Source organism: Pteronotus mesoamericanus, unplaced genomic scaffold (assembly GCF_021234165.1).
Source record: "Pteronotus mesoamericanus isolate MK-2021 breed Mesoamerican mustached bat unplaced genomic scaffold, CSHL_Meso_final contig_166, whole genome shotgun sequence".
NCBI lineage: Eukaryota > Metazoa > Chordata > Mammalia > Chiroptera > Mormoopidae > Pteronotus > Pteronotus mesoamericanus.
In genome coordinates, this window is record NW_026555066.1 from 59,943 (window position 1) to 82,454 (window position 22,512).

The 22,512-nt window shown below is 45.5% G+C and overlaps 1 protein-coding gene across 3 annotated transcripts; it reads left to right on the top strand.

The window, feature by feature from the left end:
• The first annotated feature begins 1,130 nt into the window (after positions 1–1,130).
• On the top strand, positions 1,131–21,705 carry GPR173 (G protein-coupled receptor 173). Of its 3 annotated transcripts, XM_054565685.1 has the most exons (3): positions 1,131–1,360; positions 18,462–18,527; positions 19,582–21,705. In XM_054565685.1, exon 3 carries the CDS (start codon positions 19,672–19,674, stop codon positions 20,791–20,793), a length of 1,122 nt encoding a protein of 373 aa, XP_054421660.1. In that variant the 5' UTR covers positions 1,131–1,360; positions 18,462–18,527; positions 19,582–19,671; the 3' UTR covers positions 20,794–21,705. The 3 variants fall into 3 exon arrangements, with proteins under 3 accessions (XP_054421660.1, XP_054421662.1, XP_054421661.1); XM_054565687.1 differs by lacking the exon at positions 18,462–18,527; XM_054565686.1 differs by lacking the exon at positions 1,131–1,360 and having other exon boundaries at positions 18,431–18,527.
• Positions 21,706–22,512: the final 807 nt, after the last annotated feature.

The window sequence follows — 22,512 nt, forward strand, 5'->3', positions numbered from 1 at the left end:
GAAAACTTCCACAGGACCTTTCTGCCCCACCCCAACCGCAGAGCCCCCATCCCTGTCTCCTCGGCACTTGCAGCCCCTGTGAGTTCCTCTCTCAGCGGCCTCTTGGCCACCTCTCCCCTGCGTGCCTCTCTCAAGCATCTCAGAAAAGGCGGAGTTTGACTTCCCCAGCCAGCTATTGTCCCGGTAGCACAGCCCCCACGCCAGCATCCCCACCCAGTCGGCCGGCCGGCCAGCCAGCCGGCTGCTCCCCAGCCTCACCGGCACCCCCTCCCCGCCCCGCCCCAGGGAGGACCAGGCTGGCGGCTGGGAGTCTCCCTGCCTGCTCAGCCTCCCTCCTTTCCTCCCTCTTCCTCCAAGCCTCCCTCCCTCCTCCTTCCTCCGCCCGCCCCTGAGGCAGGGACCGTGCAAATCGAGGAGAGGGGGGACGGACAGTAGAGATGGGGTCCAGCTTAGAGCCCCGGGCTCCCCGCTGATGCTCTATCCAGGCTGAGTATCCTAGCATCTTGGGACCTGGATTTGCATGAGCTGGGGTGGTTCCCAGGGCAAGAGGGTAGCTCCGGCACACCCGTAGTCCCCCCATTTTGCATCAGGACCCCCCCTCGGATGCTCTGAGCCACCCTCCTCAACCCGGATCTAAAACCCGGGACACAGCTATCAGGCCAGCCTCTGTCTCCACCCCACCCCCTCTTTCTGGCGTCCATCCCCTCCCCAACACCACCTCTGCTGCTGCCTCTGGCTTGGACCTGCACCTCTTCCCCATCCCCGCCAGGCCTAGGGTGCGGGGTGAGCCTGGATGGGAGCCCCCTCAAACTGGGGCTCTCCCAGGCCATAGCCCGAGTGCTCCCAGGGAGGAGCCCCGGACCCTGAGCATCTGCTAGAGGCTTGGCAGAGGCCCCGCGGGGACCGTGTCTTCTGAGGACAAAAGGCGGCGGCCAGCAGGCAGACGGGGGGGGGCGGGGGGGAGACCGGCAGCCAGGCGGGCAGACGGGTAGCAGGGGCCAGCGCTGGCCCCCCTCCCAGTTTGGCGGTGGCATGAAGATGGGGGTGGGAGTGTGTAGTGGGGGAAGCACCTGCCCGGACCCCCACCTGCCATCTAGCTGGGCACCTCAAGGCTGTGTGCTGCCCATCTGGTGTTTCCCAACACCCCCACCCCTGCCCAGTGCACCCCTCCCCTGCCTGCTTCCCCTGATGTCTGCGATTTAGACCAGCCCAGCTGTATCCACGGCAACAGAAGCAGGAGTGTCACTGGCCGCCAGATCACCGAGGGTCCCACAATGTGGCCTGTGCTGTGATTTATCCTTGGTGAGAGAGCTTGAGCCCCCTCCCTGGATTCCGAGACTGCCCTGCTGAGAGAGCCCAGGTAAGTAGTCAGCATCCCTCCACCAAAGATGGGGGCTGGGAGTTCTCTTCGGTCTTTCTATACAGATTTCAGAGTCTCCATCACTGCCACGCTCTCTCTTTCTCTCTGTCTGTTAGTCTCTCACTGTCTCTCCGCTCCATCACAAGGGCTACTTGGGCACCCAAGCCCTGAGAGTCCTCTAGCCATCCCCACCTTTCCCAATCCCAAATGTCCCATGAGAAAGGGAACCACCACCTGTTTCCCCTGTACGGGGTCTGTTTTTATCATTATGGTCGCGTTTGGGCAAGAGGCTGTATTAATATTTCCTTGTGTGCTAGCTGTGGAAGGCATGCCTGGGAGCCTGTCGTGTTCTCCTCACAATGCCTGCACCCTGGGCAGGCTCAGCCTCCTGCAGCTGCCTCCTCTCCCTCCCTCCTCCTCCACTCTCCTCCAGTTTCCTTGGCTTGCATGCAGGGTGTGTGTCTGTCTGTCTGTATCTGTGTGTGTGTGACCAGGCAGGTGGGTAGACATGACAGAGAAGCTGCTCCCAGCCCAGACCACCCCCTACTCCTTCGTTCCTTCTCCCCTCCCTCCCTCCCTCTTTTCCTCCCTCCCTCCCTCCCTTTCTCCCCTCCCTCCCCTGTCTTTCCCCACAGGTAGCAGACTTATGCTCACTCAAACCTGAAGATATTTCCGTGATTCCAAGATAGGGTGAGGAGGCCACTGTAAGGCTAAAAGGAAGGTGAAGTGGGGGTGGGGACCATTTCCAGGCCCTAGGCTGCCTGATGGCTCTGTGGTGACAAGGACCATACAACTCATCACCCTGCAGAGGCCGGACACAACATGATTATCCCCACAGTGTGGACCCCACCCTCTATCACAAGGCTGTCTATCTGTGTTTCAGACACCATGTTGTGTCTGAGACCCCAGATCTTACAGCCTGTGCACAGTGGTCTGTGGCCTCTATGCCTGCAGGGGCAAAAGGCCTGGTACATGGAGAACATGGAGTCTCCAGGGACACTTCCCCCAACTACTAGCTCTGCAACTTCAGTGAAACTGAGCCACTTACTAAACCTCAGTTTTCCCATCTGTCAGAGAGACTAGTGACCCTTCCGTCATGGGTATGTGTAGTGACTAAATGAGTTGGTGCATGGAAATAAAGGGTGTGTATAGAAATGGTCCTGAATCGATGCCAGCAAAGCTCATGATCAATATTGTTGCTGATTATTCATGATTTATATTGTTATTGATTATTTGTGGGAGGGACTGACCGCTCTTCTCCAGGGTCTTGGCAGAGATCTTGGGAGGGCAGCATGTAGGCAAATAGGGAGGCTGAGTAGTGGAGTGGAGGCAGGATAAGCTCTGTGTTATAACTGCTCATTTGTAGGGAGTAATAAGTGGTGGCTGTGGGCAGAGCCTCCTGCCCTCACCCAACTCCATGCTTCTTTACTTGCACTTTTCCCTGTCACCCTGTCTGTGCACGCACGCATGTGAGTGCACAGACACACACACAGACAGACTTTAGCCCCCCCCCCCCCGCCAATTTAGCAGAGACCTGGATTGCAGCCTGCAGTATTCCTGGCCCTGGTGATGTATGCATCTCCCTGTTGAGGGGAGACTTGGCAAGAGTGGCCTTTGGTCAGTGGTTGGCAGGGCCTGTAGACAAGGCTGTAGCTTCTGAGATAGCAGGGCTTTGGGTAGAGCTGGGGTGTGGCCCATATAGCAGCCAGACCTCTGAGGAAGAGGTCCTGGGGAGTTGCTAACGTAGAGCCTGAGCTGGGGAAACCGTAAGGTCTGCGGGCTGGTTTCTTGATGTGGAGATGTGGTGAAGCACTGGGTAATGGGTTGGTGGCTGTGGGTAATGGAGAAGGGTCCTCAAGGCTGGGGAGGAGGAAGATGGAAAAGACGGAGGTCCAGAAAACCCCCTATGTGGGGACAGAGAGGGTTGGGACTTTGTGTTATAGAGTAGGTTCTCTAAAGAAGTACTTGGTGTAGAAGAGAAAGGACCCAGCCTGTGGTCCAGAGGCATCTGGCCCTCAGCATGGGTGCATATGTGCAACTGAAAACATGTGGCTGTATATGTAGTCTGTTTGTGTTTGTGTGTCAGTTCATGGGCACTGTGCATATGCATGAATCTGTGTGAGCAGGCTACATGATAGTGTGTGCAAGTGTGTGGGTGTTTGGATAGGCTTCTGTATGTGTATAGAAGAGTGGCTATGACTTTGCATGTCTGTATGGATGAGTAAATGGGCATATTTGATTCTGAATTTAAGTGAGGGTGTGTTTCTGTGAGCCAATAGGCCTGTTGAATGTCTGGTTGTATGTGTATGTGGTATCAATTTATCTTTCAGTGTTCATGTGTGGTTGTAGGTGTGTGAATGTGAGGATTTCAGAATGCCTGGCTATGCATATCCAATTAGGTGAATGCCTACTTGTATCTGATTGTGTACATCTGTGTGCGCCCATTCGTGCATATGAGTGTAGGTGCATCTAAATGGTGTGTTTGTGAGTCTAAGGGCATGTGTGTGTGTGTCTGTGACCGTATGGCAGGGTGTGTGTGAACATGCTTCTGTGTGGGTGTGTCTGTCATGTATATGTATGAGTAAGCCTATGTGTGAATGTCCATGTGGATTTTCCAGCATTTTTAATTATGTGTATGGCTGTGTGTACATATTTGAGTACATTTTGTCTGTAGATAGACCTATGGGTTCACATCTGATTAAGGAAATGTTAGTGTAGGTGGTCATACTAGTAGAAAGAGAACTAATTGTGTGCATAAGGAAGAGTGTGTAAATCCTTTTTTGTGCATTAACATATATTTTTTGGATATGCTTATATGTGCACATTTGATTATGTATATGAGTAGGGCTTGGGGAGATGTATGTCTGTATATATGTGCACAAAAGCCTGTGTGCATAGGTGAATGGGGTGCATTTGTGTATATGTCTAATTTTTTGTGGATACACTATTATGTGTGAGTGCATGTCTGATTATGGTAGCATGAATAACTACATTTCATAATGTTTGGGTGCACATGTCTCAAATGTTTTGTTTGAATTTCTAAGTGTGAGTGTGGCTATGTGAGTGACTGAATGTCTGGCTGTGTGTGCATTTGAACATGTCTGTATATTTCCTGTGTGTTCACACACATCTAAATGTGTGTATGTGAATATGCCTGTGTGTGCGCCTGTCTGAATGTACAGATACGTGAATGTACCAGTTTGTACAGTTATAATTATTTGCATAGGTGTGTTGTTTATACTCCATTGTTTGTTCTGGAATGTATGTTATGGAACAGTGTAAATAAATATCTGTGTGCACCACTATTGGCCTGTAATTGTGTTTGTGTGTGTATGAGGATATCTTTGCATGTGTGTGTCTGTGATGAGTGTTATAAATTCTTCTTGTGCAGGTGTACAAGTATGTGAGAATATGTGACGGTCCTTCCATGTGTGCATGTGTGCAAACATACCTTTGTGTCCAAGTGTAAATGGATCTTCTTTTATTTGCATACCTCTCATGTGGATGTATGAACATGTGGGGACATACACAGTATGCACATTTGTGATTGTGTGTGTTTTGAAGTATATTTATGTCTCCACATCTGATTGTGTGCATAGAGTAATGAATGCTGTATAAGTCTATATGCATGTGAATATGCCACAGGTGTACATGCTCAATTGTGTGTGTAAGTCTATGTGTGCTAGAATGTCTGTATATGAATACATCATCTCATTGACAAGCATGTACACTTCTGGGGATTTATATGTTTGAGTATACTCATGTGTGACTGTGTGAGAATATGGTTATGTGGTCATATCTGGGGGTGTGTGTGTGTATAAATTTGGGTGCTCACTTCGGTGTGTCATGTTTATTCATTGTCTCGTTGGGTGTAATACAGCGTCTGCCTATCTATGGGCATGTGTAAGTATGCCTGTATGTACACCTGTATTTGTGAGTGAATGTGTGTCCTTGATGGGCATTAAGTCATGTGAATGTCTGCCATGCATGTATGTCTATGTTTGAGAGTAAATGGATATGCACATGTGAGATCAAGTGCAGTGTGAGTGTGCATTGCTGTAAATCTATGTGTAGGGATAAGTGGAGATATTTGTACATGTTCTTCTCTGATGGTATGTGTGTGAGAGAGAGATACTCGGCCTTGAGCCTGTGCATATAATCTCTGCCACTAAGGGGGTGATAAGGGAGGGTACTTACAAGTCTATGTGATGCTTTGTGTATCCAAGCATGTATTTATGTACATGACTGAGAGTCAGTGGCACTCTGCTAGACCATATATGGTTCTAACTGTGTAGACATCCCACAGGATGGCAAGCTGTAACACCTGAGCAATCCATGACCCCCTTCTGGGGCCTCCCTGGCCTTGACTACATGCTGAGTTTTAATGGGTTGTCTCAGGATAATTCCTGTCATCATTCACACTCAAGAAGCAGGAACCAATCAAGACTGATGCCCTACTAGGGAAGGCGGTCTGTGACCTCTTTAGAAGAGGATTTCTTGAAACACAAAAACCTCCCTTCTCATCACCCCACCATCAAAGGCCCCGGACAAAGTGGCATTGTATGGTGTCTGGGGTTGTGAATGATTTTCACAAAGAGCACCCAAATTATGCCACTCAGGCAGAAATCTAGATGTGAATGTGTATGTATAAGTGAAGGTATATCTGTATGGAGCAGGAAAATAGAAGGAGAGGGAAAGAAAAAGTATCTGGGTGCTGTGTATGTAAGAGAGAGCTTTGGTGTTTCTGAGTAGAGTGTATATGTGAGACATTTGGCTGTACATGTATACCCTGCTTTCCAAAAGTTCTCATTAAGCCATTTCCCTTTTACAAAAGACCTACATTTTTCATAAAAGCAAAGTGACATAACAAATTTTCAGAAAGCAGGGGATACTCTTCACTTTACACCATTTCAGCTTACAAAAGGTTTAATAATAATCTCTACTTTTGGATAGTGGGGAAACCTATATTTGGGAAGGATGAGTGTGAACGTGGATGTATGTAAATGGTGTGTTTGTGAGTTAGTACTATGAGAGCATCAGCCTTTTTGGGTAGAGGATGGTATGAATAAGAGATTGGGTGTGGCAGGGTGGAAATATGTGTGAGGATGTATATATTTGTGGAGTATGTGAGCATGGGTGTATCTGGATGATGCAAGAGAGTGGTGGGTAGCTGGATGTTGTGTATGTTTGATAATGTGGATGTATCTGTGTTGTCTGTGTAAGAGGGTGTGGGTGTTTCTGGGTAGAGTATGTGTATGAGAGAGTATGGGTGTATTGATGTGGGGGGCATTCAGGTGTGAGCATATCTGAATGGTGTGTAGGTGGGTGAGAACATAAATTTATCTAGGCAATGGAAATGTATGATGGAGTATATCTAGATGGTGTGTGTGTGTGTGTGTGTGTATCAGAAAGGGAGTTGGGGCACATCTTGGTGAGGGTGGGGGTGTATGTGAATGTATATATAATTGGAGAGTACTGTGGATAGTGTGTGGGGGTGTATTGAGAGAGTACTTGTATGGTGTATCTGCATTGTGTATGTGGACTGCATCTGTATTCTAGATGATGGTGATTAAGAGAGAAGGAGGATCTGGATTGTGTGTATGTGTAAAAGAGAGTAAGTGTTTCTGAGTGTGGCGAGGGTATGAAGGCACAGATGTGTCTAGTGGGAGGAGTGTGTAAGTGTATATGGATGATGGGGTGTGGGTTTAATTGGGTTGGGGGCGAGTGTGAGTGTATTGGAGTGTGAGTGGGTATATCTTGGATAATGTGTGTGCAAGGTATATATGTATCTGCATGGTGTGTGGGGTACATCTAGGCTGTGTGTAGGACAGTATGTGGGTGCATTTTGGGTGGAATGTGTTTGAATGCGAGTGTATCTGGATGACGGATGGTTGAGAGCACAGGTGTATTTGGATAACAGAGTGTGTACTAACGTATATCTGGATGGTGTGCCATGGGAACTTTGGTTTTGTATCTTGGCATGTATGCACTTGGGTATGTATTTGAGTGTGTGTATAACTGGACGGGGTGTGTGAAAGAGAGTTTAAGGGCATATCTAGGTGGTAAGTTTGTGTTTGGAGTGTGAGCACATTTGGGTGATGTGGAGGGGTTGAGAGCACTGGATGTATCTGGGCGGTGGGTGACTGGGGAGGTGCACCTGGATGGCATGTGTGAGTTGGATATATTGCAGTGGGATATATGTGTGAATGAATATGTATCTAGATGGTAGTAGAGTGTATCTAGATTATGTGTGTGTGGGTGAGTATGTCTAAATGATCCACATGGGATGAATCTGGGTGGTGTATGTGTGAAAGGGTAGGTGAATCTGGATGCGGCCAAGTGACTGGAGCTGTGTTTGGGGTATGGATGTGTATGTGTATGTGTGAGAGAGAGACAGGCAGAAAGAAAATGCCAGAGAAAGTGTGGCTGTATATGGATAGGATTTGTGTGAGTGGGTGTCTCTAAATTATATGTAGGTGGGGATCTGTGTGGCTGTATTTGGGTTAGGAATTTTTGAGTGTGAGTATCTGGGTGGGGTATGTGTAAGTGTGGTGTCATTTTGGGTATGTCTTGATACTGTGTGAGAGAGGCTGTAGGTGTGCTTCGATATGAGGGCTCTGGGATAAAGGGATGAATTTGTATCTTAATGTTGTATGTGAGAGTGTGGGTGTACTGAGTTGGGAGTTCACATAAGTGTGGCTGCATCTGGGTGGAGTGCCTGTAACTGTAGGTGTATTTGAGGGTGTGTGTGTGTGTGTGTGTGTGTGTGTGTGTGTGTAACAGGATGGGTGTGTTTAGATGTGATGTGCGTGAGAGGGTGTGGCTGTATCAGTATTGCATATGCGTGTGAAAGTGGGTATATCTGAATGGTATGTGTGAGAAAGAGAATAGGCACCTATCTGGGTCAGGTGTATGAGAGTGGGTCTATCTAAGTAGGATGCGTGGGGTTCTCTCTGGATGGTATATGAGAAAGAGAGAGGATTATGTGGGTATGTATGAAAGAGAGAGTGTATAAGTGAATCTGTACAGGGTGTGTGAATATGAGTGTATCTGGGTGTGTGTGTGTGTGTGTGTGCATGTGAGCATATCTGGTTAGTGATTCTGAGTGTGGTGTATTTGGGTGGCGAATGTATCTGAGAATGTGGGTGTATCTGTATGTGAGTGTGGACTTACCTGGATGGTGTGTAGGTGGTATAGCTGAGTCTTTTCTGTGTTTGATAGTGTGGGTATATCTGGGTGTGTATGAATATCTATATAATCTTTTGTATGGCATATATACCTTTGCTGGAGTGTTAGCAAGCATATCCATGTGCGCATATGTGTGTGTGGCTACCTGTACCTGAGTGTGTCAATACATGGCTTGTGTATGCATGTGCTTGTGCTAGAATGCTGTGTATCTGTATATGTGCATGAGGTAAATGTATTTCTACATGTGAGTAAGTTGGATCTGTGAGGTCTGTGGAGCCAGACTCTGGATTTGAATCCTAGTCCTGCCATTTCCTAGCTGTGTGGCTTTATGCAGGTCACCTAACCTCAATTAAGTTCCAGTTTCTTATTTTTAAGTAAGGGTAATAATATAACCTATCTCAGAGGGTGAGGATTGGGTGAGTTAATATTTGAAAAGTGCTTAGGACAATACCTGGCTCATAATGAATGAGTCTTCTGTGCCATATAAGGTGTTATCCAGCACTATAATTATTACATGTGCTGATGTGTAACATTATGTGTTCACCTGTAAGTGAATGGGGTTGTTCCCATGTGCATATTTGCTACATCTGTATCTATATGAATGTATGACAGAATGAGCATGTCTTGTGTGTATGTGAGAGTATATTTGTACATAAAACTTGGTTTGTACTTCTATGTGTTCCCAGTGTGCATGTAAAACCATGGATGTATGAGGCAGGAAGTGTGTGTGTAGGAGGTTGATGGAGGGCATTGGTCCTGAGTGTGTATTTCCCAGTGTGCAGACATCTAGGTCTGTGAGTACACACACCTGTATCTGTGGTAGTACTGTGTCCATGTCAGTGTGGGTATTACCTGCATTGCTGGTCTGTTTGCATATGTGTGTGTGCAAGTGTAAGAGTGTGTTTTTATTGGAAGATGTAAACAGGTTTGTAGTGGTCAGGATGTAAATGTATGCTTGTGAATCTCTGTTGTGAGTGTCTGGAAATGTAAGAATGTTGGTATCCACGTTTATATGTGATGATGTGGGGTGGGTGTGTGTGTGTGTAAATGATTTGTGCTTATCTGGCCATGTACTAGGATATGTGTATCTGTGTTGTGTGAGTGTATGTGTAGGTGTGAAAAAGTGTGTGCGTCGGAGGGTTTGTGTCTGTCTGTGTTTATAAGCATCAGTGGTTATGTGGATGTAAATGCATGAGTCTGCACGACTCCACATGCCTGCCTGCCTCTGTGTGTGTAGCAGTGAGCCTGAGCGATGTGCCTCTATGTGCAAGCATGTCTGTACTGTGTGAATGTATGCCAGGGCAGATTTATATACTGTGTGTATGTGCATGTGTGGTAGGGCAGGGTTTGTATAAGATAGTGGGTTTTAATCTCTTAGTGTAAGAGTCTAGGGTGGAGGAATGCCTAGATCTGTAGAATGTGAGCAGGACTTGCTCGTGTCTGAATGTCAGTTTTGTGCATTCATGATTGTGTCTGACAGTCTGCAGGACCATACAATTTGGTCTGTAGGTGTATGTGTCTGCAAGTGTCCATGTGAATGGTGAATGTGTCTCTGCCTAGGCCTGTATTTCTGTAGATGGGTGCCTGTGTGTGTGTTTTGTATATCTGTGTAACTTGCTGGTAGGTGGGCACCTACACATGTCTGTTTCTAAGTAGAAGAGGAGTGTGTGTGTATGTATGTGTATGAGCACTTAGTTGCACTTATCAGCTGATGTAAGTCTGAATGTTGAATACAAACTCAAATCTCCATGTATATATGTGCCTGTGTGCACGTACCTCTCTGTGTATGCTAGTGTATCTATGCAATGTGACTAGATGTGAATGTGTTAGGACATTCATAACTCAGCACACAGAGAATGTGAAATATGTGTATGGCACACTGGAGTAAACTGAAAAGGATGTAGAGGTACTGGAGTTTGATGAAAAGAAATTCCTTACATTTTCTTTATATTATGCAAATTGGTAAGAAAAACAAAAATGCAAAGTTTTAGGAGAATTATAAAATTTATATATAACTTTAATATGAAAATTTTTCTTAACACACTTGAGCACTCTTCTGGAACTATAGATTTTTACTCCCTCATGCCGATTTGTAGTAGTCATCATTGATACCCAATTCTTCTGAGACTTTGGTCATGACTGCCTTGATTTATTTTTATGGTCATTTAATTCATTTATGGTAATTTTAGTCATGATTTGGTAAATCATTCGGTGCTAAGCATAGATCTTCTATCAAATTATCATGTTTCTTGGTTTTAAAAAAACAACAGATAAAGCAAATATTGGGTTGGCCAAAAAGTTCATTTGTTTTTCTCCGTGAAATGGCTCTAGTAATGCTTAGTTGTCTTTAACTTCACTTGAAACAATTTTGTTTGATTGTATTGTGACAGCTGTCATATCAGTGTGCATTTTTTATATTTTATTTATTTATTTTTAGAGAGGGGGAAGGGAGGGAGAAAGAGAGGGAAACATCAATGTGTGGTTGCCTCTCGCGCACCCTCTACTGGGGACCTGGCCTGCAACCCAGGCATGTGCCCTGATTGGGAATCGAACTGGCAACCCTTTGGTTTGCAGACCGGCACTTGGTCCACTGAGCCACACCAGCCAGGGCTCAGTGTGCATTTTTTAAAAAGATTTTATTTATTTATTTTTAGAGAGGGAAGGGAGGGAGGAAGAGAGGGAGAGAAACCTTGATGTGTGAGAGAAACATCAATAGGTTGCCTCTCGCATGCCCCCAAACAGGGACCAGGTAGGCAACCCAGGCGTGTGCCTGCACCAGGAATTGAACCGGGAATTGAACTGCTGACCCTTTGGTTCGCAGGCCAGCACTCAGTCCACCTAGCCACACCAGCCAGGACATCAGTGTGCATTTTTAAAAAAACATCAAAATTAGTGAATTTTTGGTGTAGCCATTTTAATATTGAAGATGGAAGAAAATATGCAACATTTTTGGCATATTATACTTTATTATTTCAAAAAATGTAAAAAACGCAACTGAAATGAAAAAAAAAAAGATTTGTGCAGTGTATGGAGAAGTGGCTGTGACTGATGGAACATGTCACAATTGGTTTGCGAAGTTTCGTGCTGGAGATTTCTTGCCAGATGATGCTCCACGGTTGAGTAGACCAGTTCAAGTTGAAAGCAACCAAATTGAAACATTAGTTGAGAACAATCAATGTTATACCATGTGGGAGATAGCTGACATACTCAAAATATCCAAATCAATAAAGTTATTGGTGAAAATGAAAAATATGTCTTTTATTTTATGGAAAAAAACCATATGGACTTTTTGGCCAAACCAATAGGTAAGATCATTCCATGGAGGATGCTCAGGCACAGTTTGCCCCAATGTCCTCAGTAATTAGCTTGAATGTATGAAACGTAGCTGCAAAGCTCATCTCAAAAGCATGAATTTTGGAACCATCAAGCACATTTGGGTGTAACTGAAGCATCAGATGACAGTTTCTAGTGTTGAATATGGCTAGTGCTTCCACACTATGCCAGCCTTTCTAAAGAAGTGGAATAACTGTTCATGCCTCCCCTTTTCACCTCCCTTTTATAACTCACTTGTTCTTGCCGTGGCCAAGCAGAGACCCAGCTTTTATGCTCAAAATAGCTACATGATCTCTTCTATCTCTTGGTAGTCACCATCAACAAGAATCTGCTTGTGTAAGTAGATGGCAGCAAACGGTCAAAGAATATGTTTTTAATTGGTTAAAACTCCTTTCTCATCAATGAGCAAAACTGGATAATTCACAGTCTTTGAATTTTGCGTTTCAAAGGTGGGATCCTTTTTTAAATCTAAAAGGAAAAGGTTTCTTTTGTTTCAGTCAAATGTGATGTTTAAATTTCTTGTAACAAATGCTCATGAATTTTGAATCCAACAGAAAATGTCCATTTTGAATATTTCAAAATAATGATGTAGCCTTTCCCCTAAGTACATGCACACATTGCTCTCTTCATCTTAATACATCTTTTTTTAGTATTCAACTTTTAATGCCAACTAAACATCACCCAGAGAGACATACTTGACCTCATTTCTTTTAAGTTGAGGTTTGGCTTCGAATCCATAAACCTTGTCAGTATACCCTTATATATTTTTGAGTGTCTTTAAAAATTTTTATGCAATTTTATTCATGTGCTCAAAGAGCCATTTGTTGAAACCAGTAAGCATCAAATCTGGAAAATGAAAATCATTCACAAAGAAATACTGAAATTTTTCTTTTAGCTCATAAACCTTTTACAAAATCTTTATATGCTTAGGTTTAAAGCAATAGAGAATGGTGTACTGATCCCAATGCTTCACAAAAAATTGACACGTGGGTTGGTAGTGCTTTGAATTTAATTAAATTCACCTAGGATCATTAACTGTGGAGATTAGACCTACGGGCAAGCTTTCTTAAGGTAAGGGCTCCTCAGTGAATGAATCTTGGTATTTTTCAGAACAAATTCCAAGTGTAAACTTCCTGCCATCACAACAGCAGCATCAGTCCACAGACTTATGCAGAGTTTCCACAATGTTTCAAAATATTCATGTATCACTTTGAATATTTCAATCTTAGTTTATTTTAGTGCTTCTTGCATTTATTTTCAGGACTTCTGACTAATCCTATGAACCAGGCAAGTTAATTAACATTCAGAGATGCATCAATGTAAAATGAAAACTCTTTGATTCAACAGTCTTCTGGGTTAATGTCATCTTGATGTCCTTTGACCTGCTCACACTGTCTCCTAATAACAGTAATTGAAAGTGGCCGCTCTCCTATTATTTTTACCTCATTGGTTTCAAATGTAATGTGGACAGTTTCCTGGCAGACTGCTCACATGTGAGATTCTACTGGGAGGGGCATCTTAGCTTGTTAATCGTGCAACCCTGTCACTAGCTGATTGAGCTCTATCTAAAAATGTTCTAACCCATCTCATAAACAAGCCTTGTTTCTTAATTTGCACTTCCAGTTGCTTTAAAAAGTCCAAATCTTTCTCTGTGTGATAGTGTTCTGTGGTTAGTTGACCAACATAGCCTATTGGGAAATGAGTTTTTTTGATAACTTTCCCACACAAATCAGATATTTAGGCTGAGGAAGAAAGGACTAATTGGGCAGCTGAATCCAAAATTGGGACAATCTTCATTAAATTGCTTAAATTAGGGACATTCTAGATTTTTTCTGGAACAGGAAACTACTGTGTTTTTCTTGTGAGTTTCTTGATTTTACAACATAAAAAGCCCATGATGATGGAGAAAATATCTTAAATTAAAATTAAATATACTGAGTATAAGAAATTGAAGAGGTCAGCAGACCTTTGTGACTTCTGAAAACAGTTTTCCAATAAACAGATTTTAGGCCTTCTGCATGCTTAACAAAGCAGCACTCCAAAAGAACCATAAAAGCCTAACATTCTCTTCAGTGAATCAATTGAATTCAACTACAGTTAAGCTTCATTCATTTATTGGCAAATATTTTTACCCAAGAAAAAAGAAAATGATTAGTTATGAAATCCCACCAAGAATTATACTTCACTAATTGTTAGTATTAAAAACGAATAGCAAGTAAATCAGTAAATAATCTAAGAAATAATAAAAATGACATTATTATAACGTTTTAAAGTGTTCTTGTCTTTTAGAAATACTGAAATGCTTATGTATGAAATGGTATAATAGATATGCTTCAGAATATTCTGGAAGTAGGGGAAGTATGTGAGGTTATAGGTGAAATAAGACCCTATGAGTTGATCACTAGTGAATCTGGACAATAGATGCACTGAGATTCATTACAGGATTCTTTCTACTTTTTATCTGTTCCAAATATTCTCGAAAAAAGTTTCTTTTATAAAGAGGCAACAATCAAGGAAATTAACAAACTAATTACATTCCTCTAAGGAATACCTAATACTATATAATAGTAATAACAGCAACAATCATACAACCCTTATATTTCTGTGAGAAGAAACGTTGTGGAAAAATAAAAATGAGATCAAATTTTTAAAAAACAAACATTGTACATTTACAGGGAAACAAAAAAAACACTCACTGATGATGAATGAGTGACAATCAGAATAATAATCAGAAAAAGATCTGGCATGTTTCAACAGGAAGAGACCCAAACACTAACAACGTCTCTTTTTACATGGCCTCCTAGAGCCAGCCCCGCATCTTGCTCAGGTCTTTGGCTGTGGCAGGTGCCCACCAGCTGGGCAGCTCTTCTAATGTTTCCATCTGTGTGTGCAGGCTTTGGCTGGTCTCTACACATGCACAGGACTGTCTCTTTGTGTATACCTGTTGCAGGATGTATACATCATGTAAGAGTATCTGTGTGTTGTGAACAAGTTTGAGTGTACATGTCTGTGTATGTCTGTATACATGGCCATTTTTTCTTTGTGTTTGTATGTATGTGTGTTGCAGGGTTCAAGTGCATGTGAGCATACTGGCCTATTTAAGTGACTTTGAATCTGTGTGTTACTGTGTGTAACAGTTACTTGTATATGTGATAATATAACTATGTCACTGTTTATATATGTGTATTGCAAGAGTTTGTGTGAATATGTGAGAAGATTTGAATAATCAGGTATAATGAGACAAAGGGGATATATGAGTCTATATGTGAGTAACAGTGAGTAGGTTTGCAGGTGTATATTTATCAAGATTTGAGAGTTTGCTAGTGTGTGTGTGTGTGTGTGTTGGGGGAATTATAATTGTGGGTTTATGAACTATTGAACATGTATATATGTGAGTGTGTCTGTCTGTGTATATAATTCTCAGCCCTCTTATACCCAACACCCACTTTTATGTAACTTATTTTGTAACACTGCCTTATTATCTGGACACAAAGTTCTTAAATAATATAACCTCTCTGCACATATAATTTCAAAAGAAAATCCATACAGCATTTTATACAATAGCCACATTGTATTCACTCTTACAAAGAAAAAAGAAACAAAAGGAAAGTGATTTAAAAGAAAATAACTTGTATTTCAAATGTAAATGCTTGGCCATGACACTACCCAGGAGATTCAATGAAGTAATTAGTATCATGTAACAGAATGAGTAGATGTGGGTTAAAGAGAAGGGGAAAAAAATCAGAAGCCGCCCCTTGCAGGAAGTGTAGGAAAGTCTAGGGCTGAGATATGTCTGAAATAGTGAACAGCTTAAGGAAAGTGCTCCACAAAACAAAGTACAGTCTCTTGTGGACTTAACAGCCACATTCCTGGATAATTCAGGATACAGTAAGTCCTCAGTTAATGTCGTCAATAGGTTCTTGAAACTGTGGTAAAACGATGTATAATGAAACCAGCTCTACATTAGGCTAATTGATACAAACAAGAGTTAAGTTCCTAAGGTATCTTGTCAAAATTATAACCAAGCGACATTGAATGAAATATTATCAAGGACCTACTGTGAATTAAAAGCAGGAGGAAAATTGTATTTGTCTGTGAAATAGAGGTAGATTTTAGGTTCAGTTCATTACAAGTCCGAAGTCTTAGGGAATGCAGGACATATGTTGGCTGTGTGGGGCTGCCCCGCACATCGCTGGATGACCAGTATCCTCTCCTTGGCCCCTTAAATACTAGAAAGACATCCTGCATCCCAGCATTATGACAACCAAAAATGCACCTACAAATTTCCAAAATGTCCCGTAGGGGGCAGTAATGCCTTTCTTGATGATGAAGCACTGGCAAGGTACACTTTACCTGTGTGACTGAGGCAGCATACACAGTATACCTTCCGTGTGTGTGCGCACGCGCAGGCATATCACACACATACCACACACAATGTCCCTATGTGTGAGCTGGTTGCAATCCACGGGTGCCATTGCTGTAGGTTATGTGTCTGTGTGAGTGTGTAGGTGTCTGTGTATCTGTGTCTAGGGCATCTGGGCATGAGGGACCCAGGCTGTGGCTGCCAGTATGTGCTCAGAAGAACCCTCCTCTATTATTCATACAATTGCCCTAGCTTTCCAGGAAACACCAGGGTTTTGTTTGCTGTGATTGTTTTTTCTTAGTGTTTGTTTTTCCTGAGACTCTGGACTACACATTATCCACCTTCTTGGTCTTAGTGTGTCTCTCTGTCCCCCTCTCTCTATCTTTATCTATTTCTTCCTCTCTCTGCGTCTGTCTCCACCCCACCCTCATCTCTGTTTCTCTACATCTTTCTTTCCTTCCTGGTATTATCCCTCTCCTTCTATCTATCTATTTCAATATCCACCTATCTATCTCTCCCCCTGTCTCCCTCTCTCTCTGTCTCTATTTTTTTCTCTCCCTTCTCTGTCTCTCCCACTCTCTCCATTTCTCTGTGTCTCCATCTCTTTTTTCTCACTCTCTTTTTCTCCTCTTCCCCTTTCTGTCTACTTCTATCCCTTTCTGTATGTAAGGCTATCTCTCCTTTCTATGTCTCTGTCTCTCCCCACCCCTGCTCTATTTCTGTCTTCTCTGTTTCTCTGCTCCTGTCTCTTTTTCTTCTCTGTTACTCTGTGTGTCTCTTTGACTCTCTCTTAGATTCAATTTCTCTCTGTCTCTATAACTCTCACCCCTGCTTCCTCTCAAGGCTAAAAGAGTGTGTGTGCGCGCGCGTGCGCGCATACACATTTACACATACCCAGCTGTCTGTGGGCTGGTCCACAGTTCTATGTGAGCTATCAGGCCTTGAGGCCCAGCTGAAAGGAGCCTGTCAACCCCACTTCTCCTGAGCCCCTGTCCCAATACTTTCTTGTGGCCTGTTGGCACTGGCTCTGAGCCTTCAGGGTACCATCAAAAAAGCCTGGCCCCGGGTGGCTGTGGCAGGCCAGGTTGCATTGAGCTGGAAAACAGTGCAGATGGGAGACATTTTCCTGGGACAGAGGCAGTTAGAAAGACACCCACTCAAGCCCTTCCTCCTCCAACCTCAAGCCCATCCCAGCCCCCACGGTAGTTCTGATCTTCTCCAGCTTCTGCCTGGCCACCTTCCCTCTGGTACCTGCCCTGTTACCTTTTCCCACCTCACACTCTCTCTCCCATCCTGCACGCACCAGGATTCTTCCTGTTTCCTGCTAAGTGTTTCCTGTTCCCTCCCACTCATGCACTGCCCAGGCTGCTCTTTCAACAAATCCTACCTCCAGGCAATCCTCCCTGAGCCACCAGCCTATATGGTCCCTCAATCAATTGATTGACACCTTTGGACTGTGGGTTTGCCATTTGCTATGCACCGCTCTTATAGACGAGAATGCATGAGTCCATGAGCCCTGCCCCATGGAGCTTTTGTTCTTATAGGGAGAGGCAAGCAATAAAGCAAATTTTAAAAGTAAATTAATACAGTGCGTTAAAAGAGATAAACTCTAGGAAAAGAAAGAAAGCAAGGCAAAGGGCATGGTTGTGCTATTATTTTTCACCTGGATTACTGCAAGAGCCTCCTAAGTAGTCTCCCCACTTCCCCATTTGCCTCCAAGGTTTGTACCCCTCACAGCAGCAAGTGGGATCCTTTTCAGTCTTGAGTTATATCACATCTTGTCTCTGCTCACAACCACTCCCATGGCTCCCATCTCACTCAGAGTAAGAGTCGGAGTTCTTACCATGGCCTGCATGATCTGGCCTTGCCACTTTCTGACCTCACCTCCCACCGCTTTCCTTTCACTCTCTTCTACCCACAGTGGCCTTCTTGCACTTCTTCAAATGCACCCTGTGGGGTCCCGCCTGAGGGCCTTTGCTCTGGCTGTTCCTTCTGCTTGGACTGCTCTTCCCCTAGGAACACACATAGCTGACTCTCACCTCCTTCAGGTCTTTGCTCAGATGATGCCTCCATGAAGCCTTCCCTGTCCACCTCATCTAAAATTGCATCTCCCCACCCTTAACTTCCTATCCCCCTTTCTTCCCTTTTTATTTTTAGGAACTTATCATCATCTGACCTACTATACATCCCTTCATATGTATCATCTCTATTATCTAGGATGTCAGCTCCACAAAGGCAGGGATCTTTGTCTGGTTTGCAGCTGTATCCCCAGTGCCTGGAATGGTAAATATTCAGTAAATGGCTTTTCAATGAATGAATATACACAAGCAGACCTACATCTTTATATTTGCACACTCCTCTCCATCCCACTTAAAAACCAAAGTCGTTGTCATGGCCCACAGTCCTACATGACTGGGCCCTGGACATCTCTGTGACCTTACCTTCTACCCCAGTCTCCCTCGCCTGCCCTATTCCAACCACACTGGTTTTCCCACTGTTCCTTTAGCAGGCTAAGCACATTCCTGATCATGAATAAAGAAACTTATTTAATGAGTGGCTCCCAGCATTAACAAAAAAAAACATGAAATAGAATAGAAACTAATGGGGGTATTAGACATAGACTCTGTACTATTTTACGAAACTTTTGATTCATCTGTGTTGCACGTGTGTGTATGTGTACCAGGTTGTGATGTAAAATCTTACTATGGGTGGTAGTCAGAAAAGTTTGAAGGACACAACTTTAGGGCTTTACACAAAGGGAAAAGAGCCACACCAACATCCTTGCCTCACAGATCCACCAATGTAGGAAACAGGTCACTGAAGACATCTAAGGAGATGACGTGTGCCCACTCAGCGAGGAGAGGGTAGAAGCAGCAGTGGGCCAGGGGCAGGGCCTGATACCAGCCAGGGAGTAAGTAGGGGGGGTGGGGGTGTGGGCTTCACAGTCACACTAACACTGCCCTTTCTGTTTCTTTGTCACTTTTTAAACTTTCCATGTGTTTCTCCCTGTCTTTTTCTTGTTTCTCTTTTTCCCCTTCCCTCTCTCCTCCTCCTCCCCACTCCTCCTCTTTCATATCTCCCTGTCTCTCTCCCTCTCTCTCTTTCTTTTCCCCTTTCCTTGTCTCTGGTTCTGTCTCTTTCTTTATCTCTTTTTACTCTTCCGTCCCCTCCATTTCTGTCTCAATTTTTTATCCACCTATGTCTTTGTTGCCATTTTCTACCTATTTTGTCTATCCTTTCTCACTTTGTCTCTGCGCCTCTGTCTGTTTTTTCTCTCTGCCTCTCTTTTGCCCTCATTTCTCTATGTCTGTGTCTCCTCCATTACCCCCGTTTGCAGGTGCGCCCCAGCAGGACAACTGATGGAGTCCCCCATTCAGTACCGGACTGGCTGACTTCATAGGGTTGGGAGTAGCCCCTGCCCCTCATTATGGCCAACACCACTGGAGAGCCCGAGGAGGTGAGCGGCGCACTGTCCCCACCATCAGCATCGGCTTATGTAAAGCTGGTGCTGCTGGGACTGATCATGTGCGTGAGCCTGGCGGGCAACGCCATCTTGTCGCTGCTGGTGCTCAAGGAGCGTGCCCTGCACAAGGCTCCTTACTACTTTCTGCTGGACCTGTGCCTGGCCGACGGCATCCGCTCTGCCGTCTGCTTCCCATTTGTACTGGCTTCTGTGCGCCACGGCTCCTCATGGACTTTCAGTGCGCTCAGTTGCAAGATTGTGGCCTTTATGGCTGTGCTCTTTTGCTTCCATGCGGCCTTCATGCTGTTCTGCATCAGCGTCACCCGCTACATGGCCATTGCCCACCACCGCTTCTACGCCAAACGCATGACACTCTGGACATGTGCAGCCGTCATCTGCATGGCCTGGACCCTATCTGTGGCCATGGCCTTCCCACCTGTCTTCGATGTGGGCACCTACAAGTTTATCCGCGAGGAGGACCAGTGCATCTTTGAGCATCGCTACTTCAAGGCCAATGACACACTGGGTTTCATGCTTATGTTGGCTGTGCTCATGGCAGCCACACATGCTGTCTATGGCAAACTGCTCCTCTTTGAATATCGTCACCGCAAGATGAAGCCAGTGCAGATGGTGCCAGCCATCAGCCAGAACTGGACATTCCATGGTCCTGGGGCCACTGGCCAGGCTGCTGCCAACTGGATCGCTGGCTTTGGCCGTGGGCCCATGCCACCAACCCTGCTAGGTATACGGCAGAATGGGCATGCAGCCAGCCGGCGGCTGTTGGGCATGGACGAGGTCAAGGGTGAAAAGCAGCTGGGCCGCATGTTCTACGCGATCACACTGCTCTTCCTGCTCCTCTGGTCACCTTACATCGTGGCCTGCTACTGGCGAGTGTTTGTTAAAGCCTGCGCTGTGCCCCACCGTTACCTGGCCACTGCTGTTTGGATGAGCTTCGCCCAGGCTGCCGTCAACCCGATCGTCTGCTTCCTGCTCAACAAGGACCTCAAGAAGTGCCTGAGGACTCACGCCCCCTGCTGGGGCACAGGAGGTGCCCCGGCTCCCAGAGAACCCTACTGTGTCATGTGAAGCAGGCTGGTAGGCAGACAGACAGGGAGTAGGTCATGGCCACCATGATGGGGCCGACAGAAGGGGAGGGGTAGGGCCCTGTACAGGAGCCTTTCTTTCTGGGCTCCAGCTCTAGCCCCTCAAACCACCCAGAATCTAGGCACCTTTGCCAACACCTCCCCAGCCGTGGGAGACTTGGAAAGGGGTGTTCCTAGTTCTAGGGCCTGTCTCTGCTGCCTCTTTTTCCACTTCTACAATCAATCAAAATCTCTCTCTCTCTCTTTCCCTCTCTCCCTCCAATTCAGAAAAAGAAAACAAAAGTGAAAATGCAGGTTTTTCTACTAACAGCTGAGGAGTCAGGCTTTCTTGCTTTAATGTCTCTCCTTCTGACATTGTCCAGAATGGGGAAATTTATCCTGTAAAATAGACTTTTAGAGCTCTTCTGGCCCCCTCTGCTCCCATGTACCCTCCCCTGCCAAGTCCTTTAGCAAGGCATGGATGTTTAGGGAGAAATGGATCTGTTGGTAAGTGGGACCAAAGGGGGTGCAGGGTCCCCAGGGAGCAGGGATGTTTAATTGCTATGTTGTGTGCAATGTTGTTTTAGGCTAACCCTGGTCCCAAGCCCAGTCTCTTCTTGCTTCCCACTATGTCCAGACATCCAAAGTGTTTCTTGAGCACCAGTTTGAGAAGCCGGGGGGGAGGGATAAGGGCCCCCAGCATGGGCCCAGGCTAGGTGAAGAGCGGGATGTGAGCTGCACACCTGGAGCTGAAGATATGTGAGCTTGGCTGCATTCTCTCGAGCTGCCTCCTGGATCCCCAGGCCCCAACTCTTCTTTCTGAGGATGGAAATCTACTCTAGCCCCACTAGGGCTGATGTGGGTACCATATAGGCGGGAGCAGCCCCCCAGGAAAGTGTAGGGAGAGAGCCGAACTCCCCAGAGTAGCTGGATCCCAGAACCTGGCATCAGAGTGGAATTCAAACCCAGAATTGTCTTCTGAGTTCACGCTACTCTCCCAAAGATGAAATTTCTTTTGGGGCCTTGGTATCTCATAGTTGATAAGCTCCAAGGTACTGTGGATTTGAGTCCATTCCTATCTGACCTCTTTTTGTCCTCCTTAAGCCTCAGGGGCCTCAAGCCCCTCTGTGGTAACCCTTGGTCTTCTGGGCCCTCAGCTCCCAACTTTCCTCCCTCCATCCTCACCTCCTCCCAAAGTGAAACCGACTGTAGCCAGATTCCCCAGGTGGGTGATTCCCAAGCTTTCCTCCCAGGGCAGAGTCCACTCTGGGATCACACCAAGGCCAGTTCTTGTGGACTGGGGATCTGAACTGGTGGCACTCCTTGGCCTGGTCTTGCCCAGGTTCTCTGTCCCCTTCTCATTTCCTGGGGGAAGGGCAGATCTGTATTTATCCATCCTCCCTTCCCTTGCCTACTGAAACCCTTGTCCTAAGTTCCCACCCTACCCCAACATGGCCCCAGAACTGGGGAAGCCTTGACCCCCAGGAGAATGGGGAGGGCACTCTAGGCAAGAGAGACATTAATGAGCCTGGCTGTGGAGTTGCCCTGGAAAGGCAGGCCAGAGTGGCTGAGAGGCTGGGGGTGGGGGGTTACCTGTTCTCTCAGTGATAGTGATGGGGGTGCCTTTTCCAGGGGGTGGGGTGGGGGGACCACAGGGGTGGGGATAGATAGGGTGCATTCAGGAGGGTTTTCCTCCATTTCTTTTTTCTAACTGCCTGGATTC